General features: G+C 39.2%; 1 protein-coding gene across 4 annotated transcripts in view; it reads left to right on the top strand.

The window, feature by feature from the left end:
• AGPS (alkylglycerone phosphate synthase) overlaps nt 1-26736 on the top strand; it is a 184094-nt gene that overhangs the window by 137767 nt on the left and 19591 nt on the right. For 3 of the 4 annotated variants that reach the window (XM_030580509.1, XM_030580510.1, XM_030580508.1), the window contains 5 exons: nt 7700-7769; nt 12683-12744; nt 15905-15994; nt 24277-24376; nt 26553-26610. In XM_030580509.1, coding sequence (XP_030436369.1) covers nt 7700-7769; nt 12683-12744; nt 15905-15994; nt 24277-24376; nt 26553-26610 — 380 coding nt within the window. Of the gene's footprint in view, nt 1-7699; nt 7770-12682; nt 12745-15904; nt 15995-24276; nt 24377-26552; nt 26611-26736 lie in introns of those variants that run through there. The other variant, XM_030580511.1, reaches the window with a different exon arrangement.

Raw genomic sequence — 26736 nt, 5'->3', positions numbered from 1 at the left:
GTTATGAATTCAAGGAGCCACTATTAAGATATCTGTGCAATGGTGTAATTTCAAATATTTGAACACATCTGTATTATGTGCTAGACATCTCGGCATACTACTTATTATCTCAGAACTTTGTGGAAGAGCTAAGATGGAGTTCTCATAATTTTGGATCATGTCACATCACATAACATATGTGCTGAAATATGTGTTTAAATAATACTCAAAACTTTACTTTCATTTTTAAAATGGAAATAGAACTATGGAGAGAGAAGTCAATTAGTTCAGAATTAGGAAATATTTAATCATTTAAAAAAAAAACATTAAGACCAGTGATAAATCAGTCTGCATCTCTTCAGTTATTTTTCCATAGTAGTAATTTGCTGGTAGAGATTATTTGTAAAAAGACTAAAAAATGAACAAAGTAGGGCTGTCGATTAACTCATGCGATTCATTTTTTTAATCGCAATCATTTTTTAAGTGATTTATGATTAATGGCACTGTTAAACAATAGAATAGTAATTGAAATTTATTAAATATTTTTGGATTTTTTTTCTAATTTTCAAATATATTGATTTGTATTACCACACAGAATACAAAGTATATAGAGCTCACTTTATATTATTTTTATTACAAATATTTGCCCTGTAAAAATGACAGAATAAATGGTATTTCAGTTCACCTCATACAAATAAATACTGTAGGGCAATCTCTTTATTGTGAAAGTGGAACTTACAAATGTAGATTGTTTTTGTTTTTGTTTTGTTACATAACTGCACTCAAACAAAACAATGTAAAACTTTATAACCTGCAAGTCCACTCAGTCCTACTTCTTGGTCAGCCAATTGCTAAGACAAACAAGTTTGTTTACATTTATGGGAAATACGTGTGACTGCTTCTTATTCACAGCATCACCTGAAAGTGAGAAAAGGCGTTCGCATGACGCTTTTGTAGCTGATGTTGCAAAATATTTACATGCCAGATATGCTAAACATTCATATGCCCCTTCATGCTTTGGCCACCATTCCAGAGGACATACTTCCATGCTGCTGATGCTAGTTAAAGTGTTAATTTAAATTTGTGACTGAACTTCTTGTGGGAGAATTGTTTCCTGTTCTGTTTTACCCGCATTCTGCCATATTTTCATGTTATAGCAGTCTCGGATGAGGACCCTGCAAGATCACTTTCACAGAAAATTTGACAAAATGCAAAGAAGGTACCATGTGAGATTTCTAAAAATAGCTGTGATGGGTTGGATCACAGAAACCCCCTTGAGACTGCCACCTGATGTGCTGGGACTAACTGAGCCTGTTTTCCCTGCAAGTTTGGGACTTTAGAACCTTGCCAACACAGATCCAAGTCTGAACCACATCCCCTGCAAGCTGCAGGCTTAAGCTGTTTTCAGTTAAGAAGTGCTGCTGTCTCCAGTATTCAGATACACAGCTCCCAATGGGGTCCAAACCCCAAATAAATCCGTTTTACCCTGTATAATACTTATACAGGGTAAATGCATAAATTGTTTGCCCTCTATAACACTGATAGAGAGAGATGCATAGCTGTCTCCCCACCTTCCCCCCTTCCCCTGGGGCATTAATACATACTCTGGTTAATTAATAAGTAAAAAGTGATTTTATTAAGTACAAAAAGTAGGAGTTAAGTGGTTCCAAGTTATAACAGACAGAACAAAGTAAATTACCAAGCAAAATAAAACAAAAACACGCAAGTCTAAGCCTAATGCAGTAAAAACTAAATGCAGGTAAATCTCACCCTCAGATGTTCCAGTAATCCTCTTTTACAGACTAGACTTCCTCGTAGTCTGGGTCCACCAATCGCTCACACTCTGTAGTTATTGTCCTTTGCTCCAGTTTCTTTCAGGTGTCTCCTGGGGGTGGAGAAGCTATCTTTTGTGTCAGCTGAAGACCAAAATGGAGGGACTTCCAGGGGCTTAGACTTTTTTTTTGTGTGGGTGGAAACTCCTTCTCTTCTCCTGTGTAAAATCTCCTCCACATGATGGAGTTTTGCAGACACATGGGCAAGGCACATGTCCATGCATGACTCAGTTTTTTACAGGCTGATGCCCCATTCCCAGAAAAGCTCAGATGTGGACTGGCATCTCTTAGAGTTCATTGTCAGTTTAAGTGTTTCTTGATTGGGCACTTACTGAAAATAGTCTCTTCTCAAGAAGCTGACCAGATGCTTCACTGAGGCTACTTAAAATCGAACAATTAGATAGCCAATATTCATCACTTCGAATACAAAAATGATGCATGCAAATAGGATGAATATACTCAGAGCATAACCTTTGCATGGCATATCTAGCATAAAACACATTCCAGTTATGTCATATTTACACTCATAAGCATATTTCTATAAAGCATTATGGGGTGCAACATCACAATAGCTACAGCACTCAATACAAGATTTAAGAAGCTGAAGTGTCATCCAAAATCTGATGCAAAATCCGATGCAGAAACTACAGAACCCGAACCACCAAAAAGGAAATGAACCTTCTGCTGGGGGCATGTGACTTGGATGATGAAAATGAGCATACGTCGGTCCATTCTGCTTTGGATCATTATCGAGCAGAACCCATCATCAGTATGGATTCATACTCTTTGGAATGGGGGTTGAAGCATGAAGGGACACATGAATCTTTAGTGCATCTAGCATGTAAATACCTTGCGACACTGGCTACAATGGTACCATGCAAATGCCTGTTCTCACTTTCAGGTGACATTAGTAAACAAGAAGCGGGCAGCATTGTCTCTTGCAAATTGTAACCAAACTTGTTTGTCTGAGCAATTTGGCTGAAGTAGGACTGAGTAGACTTGTAAGCTCTAAAGTTTTACATTGTTTTATTTTTGAATGCAGTTTTTTGTACACAATTCTACATTTGTAAGTTTAACTTTCATGATAAAAAGATTGCACTACAGTATTTGTACACCTCTACACCGATATAATGCGACCCAATATAACACAGTAAAGCAATGCTCTAGGGGGACGGGGCTGCGCACTCCAGCGGATTATAGCAAGTTCGATATAACGCGGTTTCACCTATAACGTGGTAAGATTTTTTTTGCTCCCAAGGACAGCGTTATATTGGGGTAGAGGTATATTAGGTGAACTGAAAAATACTATTTTTGCTTCTTACAGTGCAAATATTTGTAATAAAAAATAAAAAAAATCAGTATTTAAATATTTTTGGATATTTTCTACATTTTCAAATATATTAATTTAAATTATAACAATACACAGTGTACAGTGCTCACTTTATATATAACAGTGTGATTAATCGATTAATTTTTTAATCACTTGACAGCCCTAGAACAAACATGATCTGTTTCAAGAATCTTATAATAATTTAACACCGAATACACTGTTTGTGTTTATGCAAAACACACACACACGGTCTTTTCCTGAGAGGAAATCTTCAGTCTAAAACTAGAACCTGAAAAACCTCACTTTTCCAGGTTTTATTCTGAACCTCAGGTTTGACATGTCAAAAGATTCCCATAAACCTGTTGCTGAGCTGTTTAGCTACAAAAGCACCAAGATTCAGCAGTTTTGTAATGGTCAAACCCAGTAATTTTTAGCTGATCAGAATTTAAGCTTTTTTGGCTCACACAAAACTGAAACTAGGGAGTTTATGCAACAATTTGAACTAAATCTGCTAGAAAGATTGATCATGAAATACTGATTGATCTAGCAGAGCTGAGTGAAGTATTATGTAAAACCCTAGAACTATGGTAACTTAAAATTTCAATATTAGCAGAGAAGAGATCAGTTAAATCTGGTCGGTTTTTTGTCTAGGGAAACAAAACCCAGGAATTAAGTCCCATTCACATCTAAGGAAGCAAAAGTATGTAGCATCATGAGAAACAGTTTTGACTAGATTGAGGACATTTGTGTTTATCAGTTTATTTGTATTTGAATTTTGCTACTGCAAGGAGGTGCAACTGGGATTGCAGTGATGGTAATGAGATAGGTTTTGCTTTAAATACAGTTTGATTCAAGCACCTGAAAATGTTCACCTTTTTACATTGAGGGTTTAAAATATATATCTCATTTTCACTTCATAGTCTGTTCAGCAATGTGCCAATCAAGTCATTAATCTCTTAAAGAAATATTGATATTAAGCTACCAACATTTGTTTTGATCATTTTTGATTGCTTAGAGACTCACTTTCCTAACTTTTTACTAAATCTCCAAGTAAAAAACAACAAATAGGCAGAGATCTTTATTTTAACTGATGCTGTTTAGAGAGAGTGTTTTGCTTTTTACATTACTTTACACTGATGAGCTTTTTACTGCATGGCTGCAGAAAATATATACTGAAGTATAAATCTTGCTTGTGGAAAATAACTTAAAATTAACAGAAAAGCAAAGTTCACCTTTCCAAAACTCTTACCTTATATTTCTGTTTGTATGGAATGCCTTTTGTGTATTGAGAAAAGAGCAAGGCAAGTGTTCAGAAAGACATCCCATTGACTTTAGGGGAGAGGCAGAACCAAATTTAGTAATTTAATCTAATCAAACATATGGAGAGTAGGCTAAAGTTTTACTAGATTTTCTGAGATTTTCTGGCTGCATTCTTGTAGTTTTGAGGAAAATGTTCTCTGTACTCTTATTTTCAGTGTGAATTTTTTTTTGTCTAGGAACTGTGTGGAATCTACTAAGAAAAGTTGAACTTCACTTAATTTTTACCTCCTTTTTATGGCAATCCTCTTAACTTTGGAACTATGATTAACCTTTTATATTCTCTTGACACATGGATTCTATCAAACAGTTAAAAACAAAACAAAAAAACTTCTGCTGATCTTTAAAGTCCATGGAATCATGAAGATTTAAGCTGTTTAATCTACATCTCAGTGTTATGACTTGTTTTGTTCTCGGTTTTCTTGTTCAGTTCTTAAAGCTGGTGATTGTAGCGCTGATGCAGAAAAGAAGTTGGGGTTAATAAACCTCTGAGAAAATATTGAAAAGGAATCAGTTACACCCTACACTTAGGCCTATATTTTCAAAAGTAACTAGTGGGGAAGGAACAGTGTGTCTTTGTTCTGTTTCTGCAGAGCTAACACGAGGTCCTAGTCCTAGGCACTATGGTAATACAAATAATATGGGATGCTTCCATTTTTGTGTGCTCACCTTGAGACGCCATAAAGGAGCTTGATTTTCAGAAGGCAGATGCTCAGTTTTTACTAAAAATTAGGTACATTTAAGTTGATGATAAAAAGAGAAGGCAGCCATTTTTCAAGAAGGCAGTCCTTACTGGAATTCTTTGTAGAAGATTGTTTATAATTCCCTGTTGAAGAAGAAACTTTTAGTTATGAAGAATGGCAAAACCATTAATCCTAAATGTTTGTTTTCCAAATCTATCCATTGCACCAGATCTGTTCAAGAGGGAGACCAGGAAGGAAGGGGAGGACAGGAGCAAACTGAAGAAACTTGAGGAGTTTAGATGTAGGTTAGTGAGGGGGAAACTGAATGCATGCAGCGGGGAAACAGGCGCTGGTGGAAACAGACTTTTATGCTGCTCTAGACTGAAGTGAAGCTGGCAGAGCATACTGGTAAATCTGGCCTTAAAAGATTTCAAAGCTGGTATTACATGTGTTCAGATAATTATAAATATCACATAGTAACATTCTCCATTTTTAAACTGTTCATGTATGTAGTTTTTAATCTTAAGAAATCCTTGATATAAAATTATATTACATTTGAAAGTAAGGTAATGGTGTAATTATTTTTTAAAAAAATATTACAAATGAGGACAAGGTAGTCATGCAGAGTGATCTGAATTTCTTAGGTAAGCTAGGTTCAGTCAAACAAAATGTATTTTAAAATAACCAAATTTGAAGTCTTACATCTAGGAACAAAGAAGGAAGGCCTTGCTTACAAAATTGGGTAATGCATCCTCGGTGGCCGTGATTCTGAAAAGGATTTAGGGGTTGTAATGGACAAGAGCTCCCAGAGCAATGATATGATTAAAAGGGCTAATTAAGTAGTTGTAAGTATAATCAGGGGAGTAGAAAGGTGGTTTTTACCTTTGTATATTGCATTGATGATACATAGTAGAATTCTGTGTCCAGTTCTGGTGCCCGCATTTTTAAAAGGATGTTGAAATATTGGCATGAGTGCAGAAAAGAACCACAAAAACTATTTGAAGGTTGGAGAAAATGCCTTACAGTGAGAAACTTAGAGGTCAGTCTGTTAATCTTGTCAGCTAGAAGATTAAGAGATTACTTGATTACAATGTATAATTAATTTTGTGGGGAGAACATATTAGGTGCCCAAGAGCTCTTTAGTCTAGCAGAGAGAGGCATAACCAGAATTAATGGCTGGAAGCTAAAGCCAGACAAACTGCAATTAGAAATAAGGCACAGATTTTTTAATGGTGAGGGTGAATGACACTTGGAACAAACAAAATGCAGTGGTAGATTCTCCATCTCATGGTATCTTCAAATCAAGACTAGAAGCCTTTCTGGATTATACACTTCAGTCAAACAAAATTTAGACTAGATGTAATGGTTCTTTCTACTCTTAAAATCTATGAAAAGGCAGGAGATCCAGAGTTGAAGCTTAATATAAAAGACAAACATGTTAAGGTGTGGAAATGCACAATGAAGGCATCCAGCAACTTTAGTGCTGCGTTGTTGTGACATGGAGAGGTAAAATTGAAAAAAAAACTATTGTCTTTTAAAATCTGCTTAATGTAGTCTATTGTACACACTAATCATAATTGTTTTATTACATAGTATTGTTATGAGACAGAGTTCTGGTGTCCTAACTGTGAACTATGTTTGCATTTCTTTTGTTTAATCTTAAAACCCCAGGAATTCAGAGTTAATACCTGACTTTGGGATAATTACACAATCTCTGTAATACATGTTACTCTGAATTAATCATCGGGTCTTTCAACCTTAATTCCAGGTTGAAACCTTCTTATTTGGAAGTCATGACAATTGCATGAGTAGTACTAATAACTTGTATTATAGGGGCTGCCAGAGGCTCCAATGATGGTTTGGGCCCCATCGTTCTAGACCCTGTACAAACACATAGTAAGGATACATACCTTTTGATAGTCTTAGGTTTACATATATAATTTTAATATTAAACTTTTTAGACTATCACCTTGATTACCCAAATTTTGTATCCAACTTAAAATAAGACTAAATTATTGGAAATTTCAGGTTTTACAAATAAAATAGATTTAGAAGTGTGTGGTGGACACATTTTTAACACTAGCAAGTTTACTTTTGTCTAAAGGATTCAGTCACATTAAAAAAAAAATCACATTTCCAATTAAATTTTTTTACCTATGATTTTTACAAGTAATGTCTCTGGCTAGCATCACCTGAGAAATACTCTCCTCTCACCCTCCTCCCTATCCCCCACCTGTTAGTTTTGTACCTAACAACCCCATGTATAGCGAGTTTCACTGTTGACCAGTCTGTATTATCAGTTCTCCTTTTTCGTATGGACGTTTCAACAACCAGGGAGGTGAAACGTTGTTTTAAAAAAATAGGATTTCTGGTAGGTGTGGTGACCTGAAACAAATTTTAACTCAAGTTTTAAATTGGAAACATTTCAAGTTGAAGTTGTCTCTGATCTATTTGCATATAAATTTCTTGACCCAAAGTATTTTATTATTTTTATTGGAAAACTGTGAAAAACAGTTCACTTGAGATCCATGTTAATAATTAACTGTCATCAATTGCAGTGGTCTGGCAGCTGGAGAAGATAATGGACAGAGAGGTTACATGCTGACATTTGTCATCGCTTACCTTCGGGTAGGTCACTCTTATTCTCTGCTGTGACTGTTTCAGTACCCAACAAATCATATAGAACACACAAAGATTTTTTTTTCAAATTCTTTATGCAGACTTTCTTTAGACTTGAAAAGATTAATCAAAACTCTCTCTAGGGGCTATGCCTTTTTTACATGTACATAAATTTAGAGAGAAGTTGGGTGAGGTAATATGTTTTATTGGACAAGCTTCTGCTGAAGAGAGACAAGCTTTAGAGCATACACAGCTCTTCAGCTTCTGGGAAACTAATTCAGTGTGTCACTGCTAAATAAGATGAAAAATCCGTGATTTTTTTAGTGTCTGGCAAAGCTTCACTAGACACATGCCTGTCACAACGTGTATTGGACCTCATCCAGTGCATTAAATGCCTCAATAGCAACTATTGTGGGGTGAAACCAGATAATCACTGCGCTCTCAAATGAATTCACACAGAAACATGATAAAAGACAGAAACATCAGATCACCTGTGGGTGAACACTTTTCACAAAGCAATCACTCCATATCTGACCTCTCAGTCCCCTTCCTCAAAGGAAACCTGAACAACACTTTTTTTTAAAAGATGGGCCATGAGCTTAAATTCATTACACTTTGGTAGACATTAAAAATCATGGACCGAATAGAGACACTGGATTTATGGCTTATTACAACAATCTGTAACCCACTAACAACCGCCTTCCCCAAGTTGGTTCCCTGTCCCCACTTCCTTTCCTCCCTATGACTGTAGGTGTATTCATGGGAAACTTCACCCTAAATGGTCCCTTGAAATGTGTTAACTACCTGAAATGTGTTCCACCTTGTATTTAACAGTGACTAGGGTCCTACCAAATTCACAGTCCATTTTGATCAATTTAACAGTTATAGGATTTTTAAAGTTGTAAATTTAATTATTGCAGCTATTTAAATCTGAAATGTCACAATGTTGTAATTGTAGGGGTCCTGACCCAAAAAAAGGTGTGGAGGGGGTTGTGGTACTGCTCCCGTTACTTCTGCGCTGCTGCTGGCCGTAGCTCTGCCTTCAGAGCTTGGCACCTGCTGGCTGGGAGCCCAGCTCTGAAGGCAGAGCCACTGCCAGCAGCAGCGCAGTAAGGATGACATGGTGTGGTATTGCCATGCTTACTGCTGCGCTGCTGCCTGCAGAGCTGGGCCCTCAGTCAGCAGCCACCACTCTCCGGCCACCCATCTCTGAAGGCAGCAGCACAAGAGTAAGGGTGGCAATACTGCAACACTCCCCTCACAACTCTCCTTTAGGTCAGGATCCCCAGTTTGAGAAACCCTGGTTTCCCCTGTGAAATCTGTGTGGTATAGGTAAAAGCACACAAGACCAGATTTCACGCAGGGAGACCAGATTTGATGGTCCGTGATATGTTTTTTCATGGCCATGAATTTGGTAGGGCCCTTGCAATGATGCTTTGAGTTAGTTTCCAAGACTTGAAGAGTCATGTATAAGCTTGAAAGCTTGTCTCTCAAGATAAAAGATAATACCTCACCCACCTTCGCTCTCTTTCTAATATTCTGGGACCAGCACAGCTACAACAATACTGCATGTACATAAAATTGGCATTTATTCGTGGGATTCACTTTTAAAAACACTGTACAAACATTAATTTGCACCCCCTTTTTATGACAAGTTTTTTTTTTTCCAGACAGAAAAAGAAATTGAGTTGTAAATCTCAATGGACAGATCTTTAGAGGTGCTAAGTATCCAGGTGTCCCACTGACCTTTTTGGGAGATGCAGATGCTGTTTACCATTGAAAATCAGGCCATAAGTGACTTTCCCCAGGTCACAAACTGAGTAGGTGACAGAACCAGGATTAGCCCCCAGGAGTTCCTAGCTCCCCTCTACAAATGCAATACTCAGTGCTGTTTTTAATTGTAAGACTTACGTGTATTTAAAAGGCAATTACTCAACAAGGAAGGAAGACTTTGGATTGAGACTCGAGAGACTATGTTCAGTTTCAAGCTTCTGACTTGCTGTATGACTTTGGGCAAGTCATTTAATTTCTCTGTGCTTCAGTTCTCCATCTATAAAGTGGGGGATAAATACATCCCTTCTAGTACCCTTTGTCTTGTCTATTTAAATGGTGAGCTCTTAGGGGCAGGGACTGTTTGTATGGTGCCTAGCACAAGGAGGCCCTAATCTTGGTTTGAGCCTCAGGGTGCTACTGTAATACTAACTAGTCAGCAATAATTATTTGATGTATATGCACACCAGTAGTTTGGCAGACCTTTCCACCATAGATGTGCATTTTTTTTCTTTGCATTTCTCAATGAGTCATCTGCATCCTGGAGGATCTATCCCATTACCTCCACTACAAGCTACTTGACTTCAAGATCCCATGTTATAGTCAGCATTCTTGCAGCTGGAACGACAGGATGGACTTTCTCCATGTCTTATTGCTGCCACTCCTTGTTTCTCCAAAGGAGTCACTTAAGCAGTGCATGGCGCTCTTCCCAGCAGTTGAATTCCTGTCTTCAATAGAGCTCTGGGCTGTTGAACAAGACTGGAATCAGTGTATTCATATGAAGACAATGCAGGGAACTTCTTTGTAAGCCACAAGAGAACTCCTTAGACAAGATATACTCCATCTTTAAAGATTAGGATACTTTATAATCCTCTAGTGTTTTCTATTCACATTGACAGTAATTCAATATGATGTGCCAATATCCGGCCTTAGATACACATGTATAGCTGCTATTGTTACTTAGAGCTGTGCATATGTATGGAGATATACAGGTGGACAAAATACTAAATATTGTTGGTGTTCAAATACTCAGCCATGGTTCTAGTGGAAATGGCTGAAATACAATGATTCAGAGATTTAAAAAACAAACTAGGTTTCAGATATGTGCGTCTCAAGTTTTCCATTCAGAATTATGAGCAGTCTCTGAGCCTTCTTCACAAAATGGCTAGTAAATTGCACAAGCATTTTGGTAATAGTTTTCCTCTACATTATGGTGCCATGGCTTCAAAATTGCAAACATTACTTGTGCTTTGTAACACTGTTTTTTTCCATTTGTGATATTATATCCCATAATCCTTATGGTAGACTTAAGCTTCTGCAAGCAGGAGCACTTTTATAATGTTATAGGTGTGCATAATATAAAATGTGCCATCTTCATATCAAACAGTTAATATATACATGCATCAACATGAATTTAGTCCACTTTTACTTTATCAGCATTTTAGTTCATTCTTTCATTTGTCCTTTCTTCTGTTTATAGTGTGGTGAATAATGGCACTTAATCAGCCCCCTTCTCACATTTGTTGTCCAGTCAATAACAACTCTTAACCTCCGTAGGACAGATGTTGTGAATATCTTCGTGGTGAGGCATGTTCTGAAGCTTTTAGAATAGTCACAGTTGGGCTGCTTCTGTCTTCCCCACTTCTTTATCTAGTTCTTGCTTCTAGTCTGTCTTCCTTTTTCAAAGACCTAATTAGAGAATATTTCTCTTGGCTTTCTGTATATTTCTCCAGTAATACTTTCAATCCTGATCCCACTTTTCAATTTTAATTTTTGAAGTTAATCATTTCTTTTTACTAACTGACAGGTTGCGAGTTGTCTTATTTGTTTGAGTTATTTTTTTGTTTTTGTGTTTTGCCTTTTTGGACTTCAGTAAACCATGTTAAACCATGACCCCTAAGTCTTCCTAACTGTTTGTTTGTCTCCTAGGCATTGCAATCCCTTTTTCTCATCTCCTGTAGTATTTTCCCATTTTTATGGCAATTTCCCTTCTAGGCCCTTCTCTCATGGAGTTGGCTCACTTGATTTCTCTCTAAACTTTTATTGATTTGAGTCTAACAAGGAATACTGTTTCCTTGCCAGTTGTTGTCCAACTGTTAGTCTGATTCTATGGTAACATCACTTAGCTTTATCGCTACATTCACTTTGTTGCTAACTTTCTTGTCTTGGGCAAAAAGGGAAGGTGGTATCTAATAAAATGATGTTTCTTCCATTGAATCTCGATTTTAGAATTATTTGTGTATGCCATGAGTGCTCTGTATTGGTTGTTTTTATACTCTCATCACATTTTTTCTTTACATCCTGTGGTCTCTTAAAGTCTCAGATGCAGGCTGTTCAAAATTGTATAGTACATCTGTTTTGAAGAACCAGTGAAATTATTTTCAGATATCCTAATGGCTTTCAACACACTTAAAGATTCAAATTCTTTTAAAATTACTCAAGTATTTTACTTGTTTCTCAGTTATTTTGCCATTAGGCTTATTCCTGTGAAAAGTTTCTTGTTTGCAATGGTGTTTTATCTCAGAATTCATTATTTTACTCTCCAAAGAGTACATAAAAGCCTATCTTTTTACTTAGCTTATAATTTTGGGGCCTTTTTTTAATATTTCAGGCTTATGGCAAAATTGTCGTTTGTAAACTGCTTTTCGGTATGGTGTCATTTTTAGGAAACTAATGCCTATGTTTGTGATAGTTTCACTATCAAAGCCAAGAGGTGTGTTTTTTGTGAAGTGGCGGTTTTTGTTTTTGTGGTATAAATACTTGTTCACTAAGAGACAGGAGTAATACCATCCAGGTTGTTTAACATAGATTATTAAACATGCATCAGTGGTAACAGTGTTTTGGTAGCTACCAGTTAGGGTCAGATTTGTACTATTTGTCTAAAAATGAAAAGGTCGGCATCCCACTACCAGTCCCTTTCAGCATTGTTCTTAATATTTAAAACTTAGTTTTGGTCCCAGTATATATAATCTTTGATTTTTGATATATATAAATCTTATAAGTGTAGATTGCCAAATCTATGTTCTATGTAAAAATTACACAACACAATGATTGTCTAGCAGCTGCCTAAAAGTAAATTGGAATCCTGAAGCTAAAGATGTACATAGGACACTAATTCACTGGTCCTTTCCTTTCTTTTTGTGCTTTAATAGGACCTGGGCCTGGATTACTATGTAATAGGAGAATCATTTGAGACTTCTGTTCCCTGGGATAGGTAAAATAATTGTAGTATTCTTTTGCTCAAAACTTCTGTTAAAACTTGGTTATCTGGTAATGGATATCTCTTCAGTTTGTTTTTAAGAATTTTTTTCTTTGGTTTTAGACAATAGGATTTTGAAAGTGTGCATACATAAAATGTAAAGAATAAACTTGTGTACTTCTGAGCCATTGTAAAGCATGAACTATGACTTCTGTGGTCAGAAGTGTAATCCCTTTTGGTATTGTTGAATTAGAAGTGGCACTGGGCCTGAAAAATTAATGAAATGTTAAAAGTAATATGTAGAATCGCCATATTCTTTTGCAAACTTCATATGCATAACCATTCCATGCAGAATAAATATTTTACAATATGCGTATGTTGCTTGCTTAGGATTGTAACTTCTTTTTATTGTGAGTCTGCATGGTGACAGTTTTGGTCCTTAAACTGTTGTTTGAAAAATCAAATGACTTTTGATGCTCATTCTTAAATCAAAATAGATAACAGATGTATCAAAGTAGACTGTAAAATAGAAAACTGGTAGATGTAACCTTTTGCAGACTTCTGGAAAATTTTGTGTTAAGTATTCTGCCTCTGATCAACAAGTAAAGTTAGGCTTTTGTGAAAGGAAAGTCCTGTTACGGATCTAAAAACTAATCATTAAAAGATAAAGAATGAACATAAATGGACTGTTTTTATGCAGAAGGGTTAATTTGAGGTGCCACAGTAATCAGTAGCAGGGCCATTATTAACAGGTTGAGTGAATGAGCCGATAACACTTGATGATTTTACAGTTTAAATTATTAAAACTATGTAGTGTTGTGAAGAATTCCTGAAGGAGTTAAATGTTTCCCAGCCTGTTAGGTGAGCTCCCTTCCTGTAGATGTAAGATCTCTTCTGTGGTTGTGGTATGGTACAGTACAACAGTACCAGCCGTGCATCTGCCTTTACTGCAGAAGCAATTCTTAGCAGGGGCTGAAGTTGATGAGCACAGTGGTAGCTTACTCTTTTTTTCAGCTGCCTGACTTCTCTATTTGTTCTCTTTGAATAGCCATCCATGTATATGCCTCTTCTCTGCTCCCACAGGAGCACACGAGATATGTTGATCTAAGGCATCATGAAACCTTGCTCTCTGCATGGATCCCTTTTGTGGAAAAGTGCCAACATCTTGTGGTAGTCCAGATTTAGAGAGGATATATCCTGCATTTTAAAACCAGCATTAAAAATTGCTCTCTCAGCCACCCTTTGGCAGACAGATGCTCAGCAGCTCCCATTCTTGCTTGCTGCTTTTCTGAAGTTGTACTTGGCTTAGCAGGGACAGACTTGTGAGGTGAGATGCTTTCAGAGAAGTGAGGTAGCCAGCAGGGGAAGGAAGTAAGCTTCATTTTGTATTATCTAATTTTAAACAATCATGTGGTTTAAGGTTTATTTACCGGCTTTTCCCCTGCAATGGGGCAGCGCAAAATGGCCTCGAAGCCAATTTGGCAAGCTGGAGTTCCCCAGCACAGGGGAGACCACCCTTCCCTAAAGCCCAACCACGGAGCATGGCTAGGATGTCCTTGGACCCTGCTGTTCCTTGGCTGCCATATGTCCCCTTGGGCAGCTGATTCAAATTCATTTACAATTACATCATGGATCTAGGTCAGTGCAGATGCCCGCATTATTATCTCTCCATTCTAAGCTTCACCTAAGCTCTCAGCCACATCTGAGAGTCGAGGCCTAAACATATTTACGTAGGTTACATAGCAGTTGAGAGTTCCAGAATTTGACCTATTTGCTTTATATATTTTCTTTTTATAAAATTCCTGTTTACCCCACACATTAAACAGATTCGTATCAGTTTTATTCTCCTGATAGCATATGATTATAGAGATGATAGGAAATAAAGTTTGAAATGATTTTCATGTGTTCAGAATCCCAGCAAACCCAGCATCCTGGTTCTTGGATTTAGCAGCTGCTATAACTCTGTTTCAGTCCTTGTTTTAGAGGCTGCTGTTTTCTTCTCTAAAATGTGTGAGTGGCATGAAGGATTTTAAAACAACTGAAATTTAGTTATTTATATTTTCTCTCTTATAGAAATTTAATTTTTAGCTAGTGTCAAAGTATTCAGTCACTGAGTGAGTTAGACTTTTCTCATTTTCCTCTTTATAGTTTTGTGAGCAGAGTGAACAGGTTTTTACATCTGTTGATTCAAACCTATTTTTTACTCATTCTGCTCAGTTACTAACTCCTTATTTCCAGTTTTGGCATTGAGACCCGTACCTTCCTTCAGAGTCTCTAGGAGTGTCACAATGTAGATTAGCTGATAAGACATTTTTGAGCAAAATTATTTAAGTTTCAAACATTCCTCCCTCCAGATCCAAATATTTTTTTCCAAATACAGATCTGTATAAAACTTCTAAATTAAACAATAGTTAAATAACATCTCTCTAGTTCTATGTGAGAGCCTACCTGAAGTGATTTAAATTAAATGAAAAAACCCACCTTTCAGATTGTTTCAAAGTTTTGAATGCACCTGGATCAGTCCCAAAGAAATGCAATAGTAAAATTAAATCACTGGTTTTATGACTGACTTTAATAGTTTAGTGCCAAATTATAATTTTAATAAGATTCTGGCTGGTAAATTAATACACATCTTCAACATCTGGAGGAATCCCTTCTTCCTCAGCCTTGCAACATATCAAAATGCTGTAGTATTGCATAGTGTACATGCTTTTAGTGTACATGTACATACTTTTATTTTGAATTGTGTTTTCTAAGCTGCTGTGCCAAACACCTTTGCCCCACTGTAGCTCAGAATAAAATATCCAACACATTCCTCTTCACTGATAGTACAGTCCTTTTATATGCCCTCTGAAAAAACAATACAAAGTCTCTCAGGAGCTAGCATGTACAATCAAAATTATAAACTTGTCACCCAATAGATGCCCAGAAAAAGAATAGCACCATTTTTATAGAGATCTGATGGGCATTTTTTCTTACGCTTTTTATTTAAATGAAACCAAACCTAAACTGTGATTATTAAAGTGTATTGTTTTGGACTAGTGAGGAAGATCATTGTAGTTGTATGAGAGTTTTAAACTAGAGGCATCAATGTAATAAAGTAATATTGCTAGTTGAAAACAAATTAGTGTATAAATGCTGAATAGGAAATTTTAAACTATATATTCTGTTACAGGGTTATAGACCTCTGCAGGAATGTAAAGGAAAGAATAGTGAGAGAATGCAAAGAAAAAGGTGTCCAGTTTGCTCCGTTATCCACCTGCAGGTGAGACACACACCAACTTTGTTTTCATAGTTCTGAGATGTGTTTTTCAGCAGCTGAAGTGAATTTTACTACTACTACTTTTTACCACTACTTCCATACACAATAGATGGCTAAACTAGTGGTAGGTTAAGTTAAGTGGCAAAGTTTAAAGTGCATCCACTAAACTTGCTCTTGTTCTCTAACCTATTCACTAGTTATCACTTCAAGAGTTTATAGTGGCAGTTAGTCTTCTGACATTTATTTTCTGTATATCCACCAGGCAGCTAAGTATAACAAGATAGATTTGAGCCCTTAAACTCTCTAACAGTCATAGGATTGGTTGACATGAAGAATGAGTAGAAGACAGGTCAAAATTTTTAAGACTAGTTGTAAGAAATGAATTTAAATAGTGTGAGAAAACAAATGTAAATTAACTTCTTATTCATTGAATTTAAAATTCAAAATTATAGCAAGGTATGAAAATAGGTATTTAAAACTGAGAAACCTTTTTTTCTAAGGGAAAATGTTAATTCGAACTGTTCTGCTAAGTCTTTTGTCTTAACTGGTTTTAATAAAGTGACTTAAAACAGATTGTATTTTTAAAGTGAATAACTGCAAGTGATGCAGCTTACGCATAGTGTTAGAACACTAATGACCGGCATGTAATTCTGCTCTCATCTCTAAAATACTAGTAACCTGAGAATATCAAGGGGCTAGACATAAAGGGCTATGTTGTGTAGCACTCTGATAGCCATATCAACCATCTCTCTAGTTACCATGGACAATTCATAACTATTAATTCACCATGAATGTGACAAAGGAATGTAATGCTCCCGTGTACACCTGTTTTATTCAAACCATTTTTATAACTTCGACAGAGCTAATTAAAAGGGTTTTTTGAGAGTTCGTCTTTCAGCCTGCAGTATTTACCCATACGTGGATGTTTAAAAAGCAGGATTGTGTTCTCAGTTTGTATATAGCCCATCTTCTTTTGCACCTTGGGAATTACACATACAGGAATCTGTTTGTTGTTATTCTTACAACCCTAATTTCAGTAAATAGATAATAAGTTAATTACATTTCCATCAATCATGAGATTGGCCCAGTGTTTCATGAGATATGATAGCGTATTGGGAAAATAAGTTGAGAAACTAGTCATTGTCTTTTCGTCTTTTGATAGGTATGCTTCCAGTTACTATCATAACGACTCTTAAGTGTAATTGTCCGTTTAGACTATGACCTTTTGTCCAACATAAACACTTAATCTGTCAGCACTTGCGAGTGTACACAGTTACTTGGCCATGAACTGTTAGAGGATGTTCCCCATGCCTGCACTGAGTGTTCACATATGCTGTGCACCAGCGTAGTCCTTCATCCACACTGCACCTTTTCGGTACATGACATTTAGTGGTACACGACATTTCGGGGAATATCCCAGAATCCTGTGCATTGCAAGAGACACTCTAGAAAGTGCCTTGCTGAATGTTGCTGGAACTGTGTGCTGCCTTCACGCATTTGACGATGTCAGCTCCATGTCAACTCTGCCTTCTGCCAAACTGCATTGGAGACATGGAGCACGTCCATAATGAGGATGATTTGCTCTTGCTATTGCTTGCTGGACCAATGTTCATGCAGCGCAATACCAGATACTGGATTGAATTGGTGTGAAGAGATTTCAGATGGTGAAAATGGCTGGCCCAGAGGGGAAATGAAAATCCACTTCCATCCCATGGAACAGCTGTTTTGGATGTCAGGACCACAACAGTATGCCCAGGGTGGACTGCTGCTTCTTGTCCCGGAAATCATTTTGGAAACCTGGGCTGACAACCGTAGTTGCAGAATTTGGAATGAGGAAGCAGATTTTAATCAAGTTGTGCAAAGAGCTTGCACCAGCCCTCCAGGCTAGGACCACTCATTTTCAGAACCCACACTGGTACAGAAGTGTAAGCTGCAAACATCCAACAGCTGCCTGTCAGTTGCAAACCAGCTCAGGGTTGGGAAGCCAACTGTCAGGGTGTGGTGTACAGATTTGTGAGGATATTGATACTGAGATCCCAGGGGCGGCTCCAGGCACCAGCACGCCAAGGCCCGTGCTTGGGGCAACAAGCCTCAGGGGGTGCTCTGCCGGTGGCTGCGAGGGCGGCAGGCAGGTTGCCTTCGGCGGCATGCCTGTGGAGGGTCCTCTGCTCCCGCAGCTTCAGCGGACCTCCTGCAGGCATGCTCCGAATTTGCGGGATCGGGAACCTCCTTGTAGGCTTCCGCTGAATTTGCGGGACCGGGACCTCCCGCAGGCAAGCCGCCAAAGGCAGCCTGCCTGCCGTGCTTGGGGCGGCAAAATGCCTAGAGCTGCCCCTGCTGAGATCTACCAACAGGTGGTTGCCATAACCCAAAGTCCTGAAGTGACTAGCAGAATTTCAGAGGATGGGTTTTCTGAACTATGCTGGAGCTATCAACAAAACACACATCCCTATACTTAGCCCACTGAAAGGGGCCAATGAATACATGAACTGCAAAGGTTATCATTCACTGGTCTTCAGGGCTTAGTGGACCACAGGGTTGGGTTGCAATGCCAAGGTGCTAAAGAAGTTGGAGGTTGGTGTGTGGAAGAAGGGACTTTATTTCCCCCAAGATGACATAAATGTGGCGGGGACCCTGCATGTTCTCTCCTGCCAGAGTTCATGAAGCCTTACCCCAACATTGCCAAGCCCAAGTAAAAGGAAATTCAACTACAGACTGAGTAACTACAGAACAGTGGTTTACTGGGCCTGTGTGTCTGAAACCCCATCGATGATGCCTCCGTTCCATCTGGATGCCAATGTGGCATAGGACAGAACTACTTCCCTAAGATTGTACAGGCAACTTGATCCCATTTAGGCATTGTTAAAAGTATTTTTTTAAAAATCTGAAGTTTTGAGAGGGAATTTACGCATTCCTTCCTCACAATGTTTTCTGGCAGTGTTGCTCACAGCATTTATCAAGTCCTATGCATGAGCGCTCTCATGGCTGCCAGTGGTAATGGTCAGTGTGGAGTGGGGGTCGTAAAAGCACCCTCAGTGTCAGATATCTTCAGTGTTTTACTTTTTGTTTCTTTCCTCCGTATTGTCCCTTATTAACAAAGTCATAAAGATATTTCAGTTAGATTCTGCTCTGTTTTTCTTTGTACGGCAACAGTTATTTCATGGCTTACTTCATTGTCAAGAACACCCTTTTTAAAAATCAGAAAATTCTTACGCAGGGAGGAATGGGTCTTATGGGACAGATGAAAATTCTTTGCATTTCCATGGCACCAGACTTTTGCTACCCCATCCCAAACCTCTAGGGAGTATCACATTGATCATACTTGGGAAACAAGGTGCACACAAGTGAAATGCACAGTAACTTTTATTTGCATATATTGAACATAGGATCTAAAACCTTTTAAATAGGAAAAACTGAACAAAAAAATCTCACCAGGGAAATGAGCAAACATTCATGTCTGTGGAAATGTCTTCTCTCCATTCCTTTGCCCTGAGAGAGGGAATGGCTGCAGATTGTTGTGGAAGGGGACAAACGGGATGTCTTCTGCATGGGATTTGGGAGTTGAGCTCAAGCTGGGCTACAGGGACAGGATGAGGCTTCTCCCTTCTCCATGCTCTTGAGGGGGTTCCTCAGCAAGTGGTGTCGGCAAAGCATGTTCCTGGTGTTAAGCATATTCCTCCCTGGCAGTGGGGAGGAGTGGAGGGGATCCATGGCTGCAGCAGCTGGAGGAAGTGTGTGGGGGTGGGGCTGCCTGCTCTGGAAGAGGAATAGCATGTGGCAGGCTCTGAAAACATTTTGCCACTATTTGGACTAGGTGAGTGCATGGTCCCCTTCCTTTTTTGCATGCTTCCATTGCCTGTGTTGTCTGTCCGTTTGCAGGAATGGCTCATTCTGCCTCAGAGTCCAATCCTCCCTTGTCCTAAGGAAGCCCAACTGCTCTTGATTCCTTCTGTCTGTACCAACAAGCAGGTCCTCCAGAGTCCTTCAGTGTCGTCTTCTGCTGTCTCTGTGGTGCCTTTCCTGGCTAAATGGGTTCCCTGTCAGCACTGGAATGTCTTGCCAAGTCAAATGCAAGGCTGGCATAATATTTCATTTCATTCTTTGAAGAAACCTAAGAAATCCCCACGCACAACATAACTATGCCGCTGAAGGCCCCAATATTGATATTTTTTAGCATCCTTCAGACTGCTTTTGCTGCCTGTGAGGAGAGAGCTGAGGATACAAATGGTAAGATACTTGCATTACTTTTATTAAAAATGTTTTAATGTGTGCAGTGCCTCAGTGGACCACCTGGGATAGGGTTTGGTTCCTTTAAAGGTAATGTTACCAGTCACTTTTTTCTTCTTTAAAGGCTGGCCATCGTTTGGAGAACATACCAGTTTTGCTATGAACAGAAAAGAGAAGTGGCTTTCCAGCACTGAAGGTCACCCTGCCACCTGTTCCAGAAAGATGTTTCTGCTAATGGTGACCCTGCTACATATTGCTAAGTGGAGGGGTTTGGTTAACTTTTGAAGATGGACCAACCACATTTGCCCTGCTGGTTAAAGAATCCGATTGAATTTCTGCTATACAAAAGATTTAGCTAAATTTTTCTTACACGACTGGATGGCAATTTGAAAGGAAATTAAATGAACTATTTTAAGCTACCAGACAGAATTTCCATAGAAGAGGAAAAGAGAATCACAAATGCCTCTCAACCCTCTCCTGCATTGCCGGAAACTCTGCCCCCCTTGTCCAGCAAACAGCATTGAAAGGGACGGAAACAGAGTAGCATCACAAATTTTATTTTCTTCCCTGAACTTTTGGATTAACACCGCAAGTCAGTTGCCTGTCCACTGCTAAGGGACACAGAATGATGTTTGTGGAGCCCTTGGAGTGGATGGTTCATCACCCCCGCTTCTGCAGAATGGCTCAGCGTGGGGACAGGACAGATGCTGAGTACTGGGAATGGTACAAAACATTTGAAATGGTAATGGAGTGAATAGACTGTTCTGACTTTCTTCAGACAAATTTTTCTCTTTCCATTCCTGGACTTAAGTGGGCCCACCAACCCCCTTCCATGTGGCTCCCATTTGTAAAGAGAAGGAAGACACAAGCACATTGACAGCTCATTTGTATTCTTTTATTGCTTAAACTAAACGCTTTATGGTGGTTCATGGGATTTCAATAAAATCATTTACAGCCGTATCTTGCTCAGCCCACCACAGCTCTGGGGTTCTGACCAGCTGACAGGAACTGGCAGGAGAAATCCCAGAGCGGCGGCAGGCTGAGCCCGCCCAGCTCTGGGTTTAAGGGTGAGCTGAACATCTCCACCAGCACCCCTCTGGGGTTTCAGCCGCCAGCTGAGCCACTCAGCCCGCCACCGCTCTGGGGTTTCCACCGCTGGCTCCTGCCAGCCGGCTCCCACTGCCGGTCCCACTCAGCGCTCGCTACTGGCCTGGGGTTCCTTCCCCCAGGCTGCAGCGGGCTGAGACCCCAGCTGGCAGGAGTTGGTGGTGGAAACCCCAGAGCAGTGGTGGGCTGAGCTGCTCAGACTGCCGCCACTCTGGGTTTTCCACTGCTTGGCCCCTTGTCAGCCGGGGTTCCACTCAGCACCCGCTGCTGGCCTGGGGGAAGGAACCCCAGGCTGGCAGTGGTTGAGACGCCAGCTAGCAGGAGCCAGCGTCTGAAACCCCAGATGGGGCTGACGGAGACCCTCAGCCACCCCGGAGACTCCAGAGCTGGGCGGGCTTACCTGCTCAGCCTGCTGCTGCTCTGGGGTTCCGGCTACTGGCCCCTTTCCAGCTGGGGTCCCCGCTGCAACCCCACTCACCTTGCTTCCAGCGCAGGCACCCTGCCAGACAGGGTCCAAGCTTCCGGCCCTGCTCAGTCCTACCAGCAGCCAGCTCTACCCACTTCAGATGCTGATCTGGGGTTCCAGCCGCTGACCTCCTGCCAGCCAGTTATCATTTATAACTCAGAGCCTGTGTGCAGCTTAAAGTATCTAAATAGGTGCCACTAGACACTGGAAAACTCAGCAAGGGCAAGGATCACACTAAACTAATCTGCATTTTAATTTAATTTTAAATAAAGCTTCTGAAACATTTTGAAAACCTTGTTTACTTTATATATAACAGTAATTTTGTTATATTTAGACTTATAGAGAGACCTTTTGAAAAATGTTAATGTATTACCAGCACGTGAAGCCTTAAATTAGAGTGTATAAATGAAGACTCGGCACACCCACTGCTGAAAGGTTGCCGACCCCTGGAATAGAGCATGGGTGGAATGTTATGAGAGAGTGGTTTCAGGAATGTATTACTGAAGCAAGGGGGGAATATTTTTGGGCACAGTGAGGGTGTATTGTAACTCATCAGTCTTGGTTTCTGGTTCCTGCTTTTGCGTGGGTGCTCTTCAGGGTGGGCTTCTGTAGCTGAGTCACCTGAGTAGAGATGCAGAGTGACTTGCTCCTCTTCCTCAAGGTCACCTGGAGCTTCTTCTGAGGGTTTCTGCTGCTTCCTTGCTTTGCCCTCATTGGTGTCCCATTGTATAATGTCATTGGCAGTGTTCTTGACTGAATTCTGGCTCAGTACTTGCAGCCCTGGAGAGCAGTTAGACCAGTTCCTCAAAGCAAGAGCATATGCTAGGTCCCCTCCCCGAGCAACAGTCCATCACTCTCTGATACAGGAGCCTGAAGTCCTTCATGCTCTCCTGGCACTGAGATGGAGTCTAGTGAACGCCTGCCTTTTCCAGCCTCCGTGAAACCTCCCAGAAGAGGTGAATGTTCCTGCTGGTACTTGAAGTCATGGAAGACAGTGTACTCTGAACACGCAGTGTTCAGCACCCAGGTGTGCTCTCAAGACCAGGTGGCAGCTTTCGGAATATGCTCCGTGATAACTGCTAATCAGTACAGTTCAAAGGATAATTGAAAGTGCTCAATGCATGTCGCTAGTACCGCTGGCAACAGCGAGTCAGACCTTTTTATAATTTTGGGTAAGGGTCAGGCATCAAAGTGATCAGTGCATTGTGGAAATGGGCCTGGAGGGCTTTCGATACCTGTGATCTGGTATGCGCTCCTTTCCCCTGTCCACGCTGCACTGTACAACAGGAACAAAGCCATGCCAGCAGAGGCATGTACATACCCATACCCCTCATTGCATGCTAGCTTTCTCACACTATGCTGTCCATCAGCAACTGCTTCAGGACGGTAGGAGTAATGGCACAACACACATGTAACTATGTACACTTGCAACTTTAGATGCACCATCATAGTGCTTGATTTATGTCTTATGGTTTAAGTAGTATTTCCTCTGCATTAGTGTCATGCTTACTATAATATAGTTTGTGGGAACTTTATCTGCCTTTGATTAATTAAGAATCTTTTGTTTTCAATTAAGTTTCTTGACCTAGGGGACATTAAATCCTCCTTAACCAGAGCCATATCCTTGATCTTTGACATTCTTGTTACTTAAGTGCTTTCCTAATTTGTATATTAATGAATACCATGAGTTTACTGAAGATGCAGTATAAACTACGTTTCTTGACCATTCATTCATTACCGAGAATGTGATATTTCAATTATGCCCTTCGTTCAATTTTGTGGAAAGTATGTGCTTTTCTTGATTCTGTAGATTTTGTCCATTTTGGATCTAGCAGTATCTACTTAACTATTTTTTTTCCTAAGTGCATAAACCCTAAGGTCACTAGATGAATTTCAGTGGCTATTTGATGCACAGAATTATCTGTCCTGAAGAAGGAAATGAAACCTAACTCTTCAGGCTACAAACTTGTTTCTAGCCACATATATTTTTATTTGTCTTCTGCTTACAAGCAAAAATTGGCATGCCATAGTTGATGCTTGTGTACCAACATAATGCCATCTCCAACTAGGAACCTAACTCTTTTTTTTTTTTTTGTTTATAAGAACAGCTGCAAGTGCAGTGAAAATGCCAAAATTAAGCATTGTAAAGGCTTTATTTCTCAGCAGAAATTTTTGGTGGGCTGGCTTAAAAAGGGTGGGGGGGGAGCAAGAAGAGGAAATTGAATGAATGTAATTAGAATTAGTGGTTAAAACTACAGTGTAAACTTTTCACTCATGCCTTCTTATCCATCTGTTTGACAGAGGTGACAAAGGTAGTTTAATAGATCCAGATTTTCAAAATAAAAATGAGCCAAAAGCATTGTTCAATAATTAACATAGGAATTAGTGGGATCTAGAGTAATATTGTGAATCAGCTATGTTAAAGCTGGGTAGCTTATAGGACAGTGTGGTACTATTTATAACACTTTTTTTTTTTCTTCAACAGGGTGACACAGACTTACGATGCAGGTGCATGTGTCTATTTCTATTTTGCCTTTAACTACAGGGGAATTAGTGACCCTGTTCATGTCTATGAACAAATTGAGGTAATGTACATATGAATAACTTCCTTTTTTATCTTAAGTGCTAAATCCAATATGAATAAGGGGACTTACGTAGTATATTATAGCTCTGATAACACTGGTCTACAATTTTTGAGAAGTCGTCTGTTTCAGAGATAAAATGTGATATTTATTATGTATTTTGATGTGCTGAATTCAAATATGACAAAACAACTGATTGGCTACTGTTTCTAAGATATTTAAGTTTTACATTTTATGTCTGTATATTGTGTAGATAGTAGAGTTTTAATCATAAATTGTAAACCTAGGTCTTTTCATGTGTTTATGGTTGCTTTACATGATATTTCACCTGTCCTGTTTACGTAACACTTTAAAAATCAGCAAAAGGGTTATATAAATAAAATTTATTATGAAACAAAAGGCAAAAAACTATGTACATAGTTTAGTCCTATTCAGTGTCTACTAGGCGCTTCTTGGCTTGACTCTTGTATTCATTAAATGGAGCATCTCTTGTCACTGTCCAGCAATAGTCTGCAAGCATTGATGGGCTCCCTTTGCCCTGATAGCCTGCCAGGAGATTCCACTGCTGTAGTCTGGAGCCCAACAGCTCTGCCTTACTCTTGGGTAGTTCCAAATCCCTGACAAGGTCATTCGGTTCACCTTGTGTTAGGAGGTGTGGTTCAGAGGAGGAGGATGGGAGAAAATGTGGGTCCTGTGACATTGATGGTTCAGGACCAGAAGTTTCATCCTCTTCCTCTTCCTCATCTGATTCAAGTGAGAATGATTGATTCTGGTGCATCAGGAACCGGCAGTCCTTCTCCGTGGGGTACTGGGCGATAGCTGATGGAATGTTTGGATAATGCACAGTCCACTTTTTTTCTTTGACACACCTTTCCCAACTGGAGGCACCATGCAGAAGTAACAATTTCTGGTCTGATCTGTTGGCTGTCTCCAAATCATTGGCACTGCAAAAGGCATAGACTTCCTTTTCCTGTTCAACCACTGGCGAAGATTTGTTGCACAAGTGTTGCAGCATGTGTGGGGGCCCACCTCTTGTCCTGATCTCCAATTTTGCAGCCAAAAGAAAGGTGATAGGCTTTCTTAACCATAGTGGTTATACTGCGCTTTTGTGATGCAAAAGTCACTTCACCACAAACATAGCAGAAGTTATCTGCACTGTTCGCACAAGTACGAGGCATCTCTGCTCACTTTGGCTAAACAGAAATGTGTCCCTTTGCAAAATCAAACAGTGACAAATAAGAGCACGACACTGTATGATTTCTAGAGCTGATATAGGGCAATTTGTTCAGCAGAGTGATGTAAGCTTCGTTATGATTGCATCATCCATGACTTCTAGGAATAACATGATGCAATTCATGTCATGTGTGATGCAATACCAGCTTCAGATTGCATCATTCATTGTTTTGCCTAAAAAGCAAGTACTGTCCAAACCCAGTCATAGATTTATTCCTAGATCCAGTCAAAGATGTATTTTAGTCATTTCTGGTTTAAATTTGAGATCCCTTCCCTTTATCTCACTTATCCTCCACCATTCCCAAGTCAAGGGTTGTATATACTAACCCAATAGCATATCTTGAAAACTAGAGCCAATCACAATTTTAAGCATCATTTTCGTTTTCAGTGACCCAGAATTAGTAAAGTTGGACTACATTTATTTCAGAAGCATTTTGGCTGTAGAGCAGTGTAACTGGCTCCTTGGCTTCTCATGCAGGGAGGCACTGATCTTATTTAGCACTGTTTGCAGGGTGCCTTCTTAGTCTTGGAGTTTTCTTCCCATATGTTAGTATTCCTATTCTCCACTACCAGATAATATATCTTCCTGCTCTAACAGTAAAATTGCATTCCAGTTGCTGAGCTGTAGAGAATAATACAAAGACTCTAAAATCTTGTCTAGATTTGGAGATTTATCATGATATAGCTCAGTTTATCACCAGTATGCTATCCCAGAATATGTAAAATAAATAATTCCAGAATAGCTATATTGTATAAACCCCCATGTGGATATTCTTCTTCTGGAATAAGAGTGCCTTTTTCCAATTAGAGGAAAAGTGGATTATATTTAATTAGGAGAAGACACTCTTCTGTGTACCATATACTAATAATTAGTATATACTTGTCAATCATATAATGTACCAAACTTTGCTTTTAATTGATATTTTTAATGTTTTCTTCAATTTAGAGAGCTGCTAGAGAGGAAATCCTCGCCAATGGAGGAAGTCTGTCGCATCACCATGGAGGTATTGTTTTCATTCTGAATGTTTATCTATTTTGTTATAAACCATACAAAATATTTCTGCATAGTTTTTTTTTTAAACTTGGAAGAATTTTTCAGTGACATTACTTGAAATTACCCTCAAAAATCC

The sequence above is a fragment of the Gopherus evgoodei genome, chromosome 11 (genome assembly GCF_007399415.2).
Source record: "Gopherus evgoodei ecotype Sinaloan lineage chromosome 11, rGopEvg1_v1.p, whole genome shotgun sequence".
NCBI lineage: Eukaryota > Metazoa > Chordata > Testudines > Testudinidae > Gopherus > Gopherus evgoodei.
The sequence above is the reverse complement of the archived record's forward strand: the minus strand, read 5'-3'. Positions and strand labels throughout refer to the sequence as shown.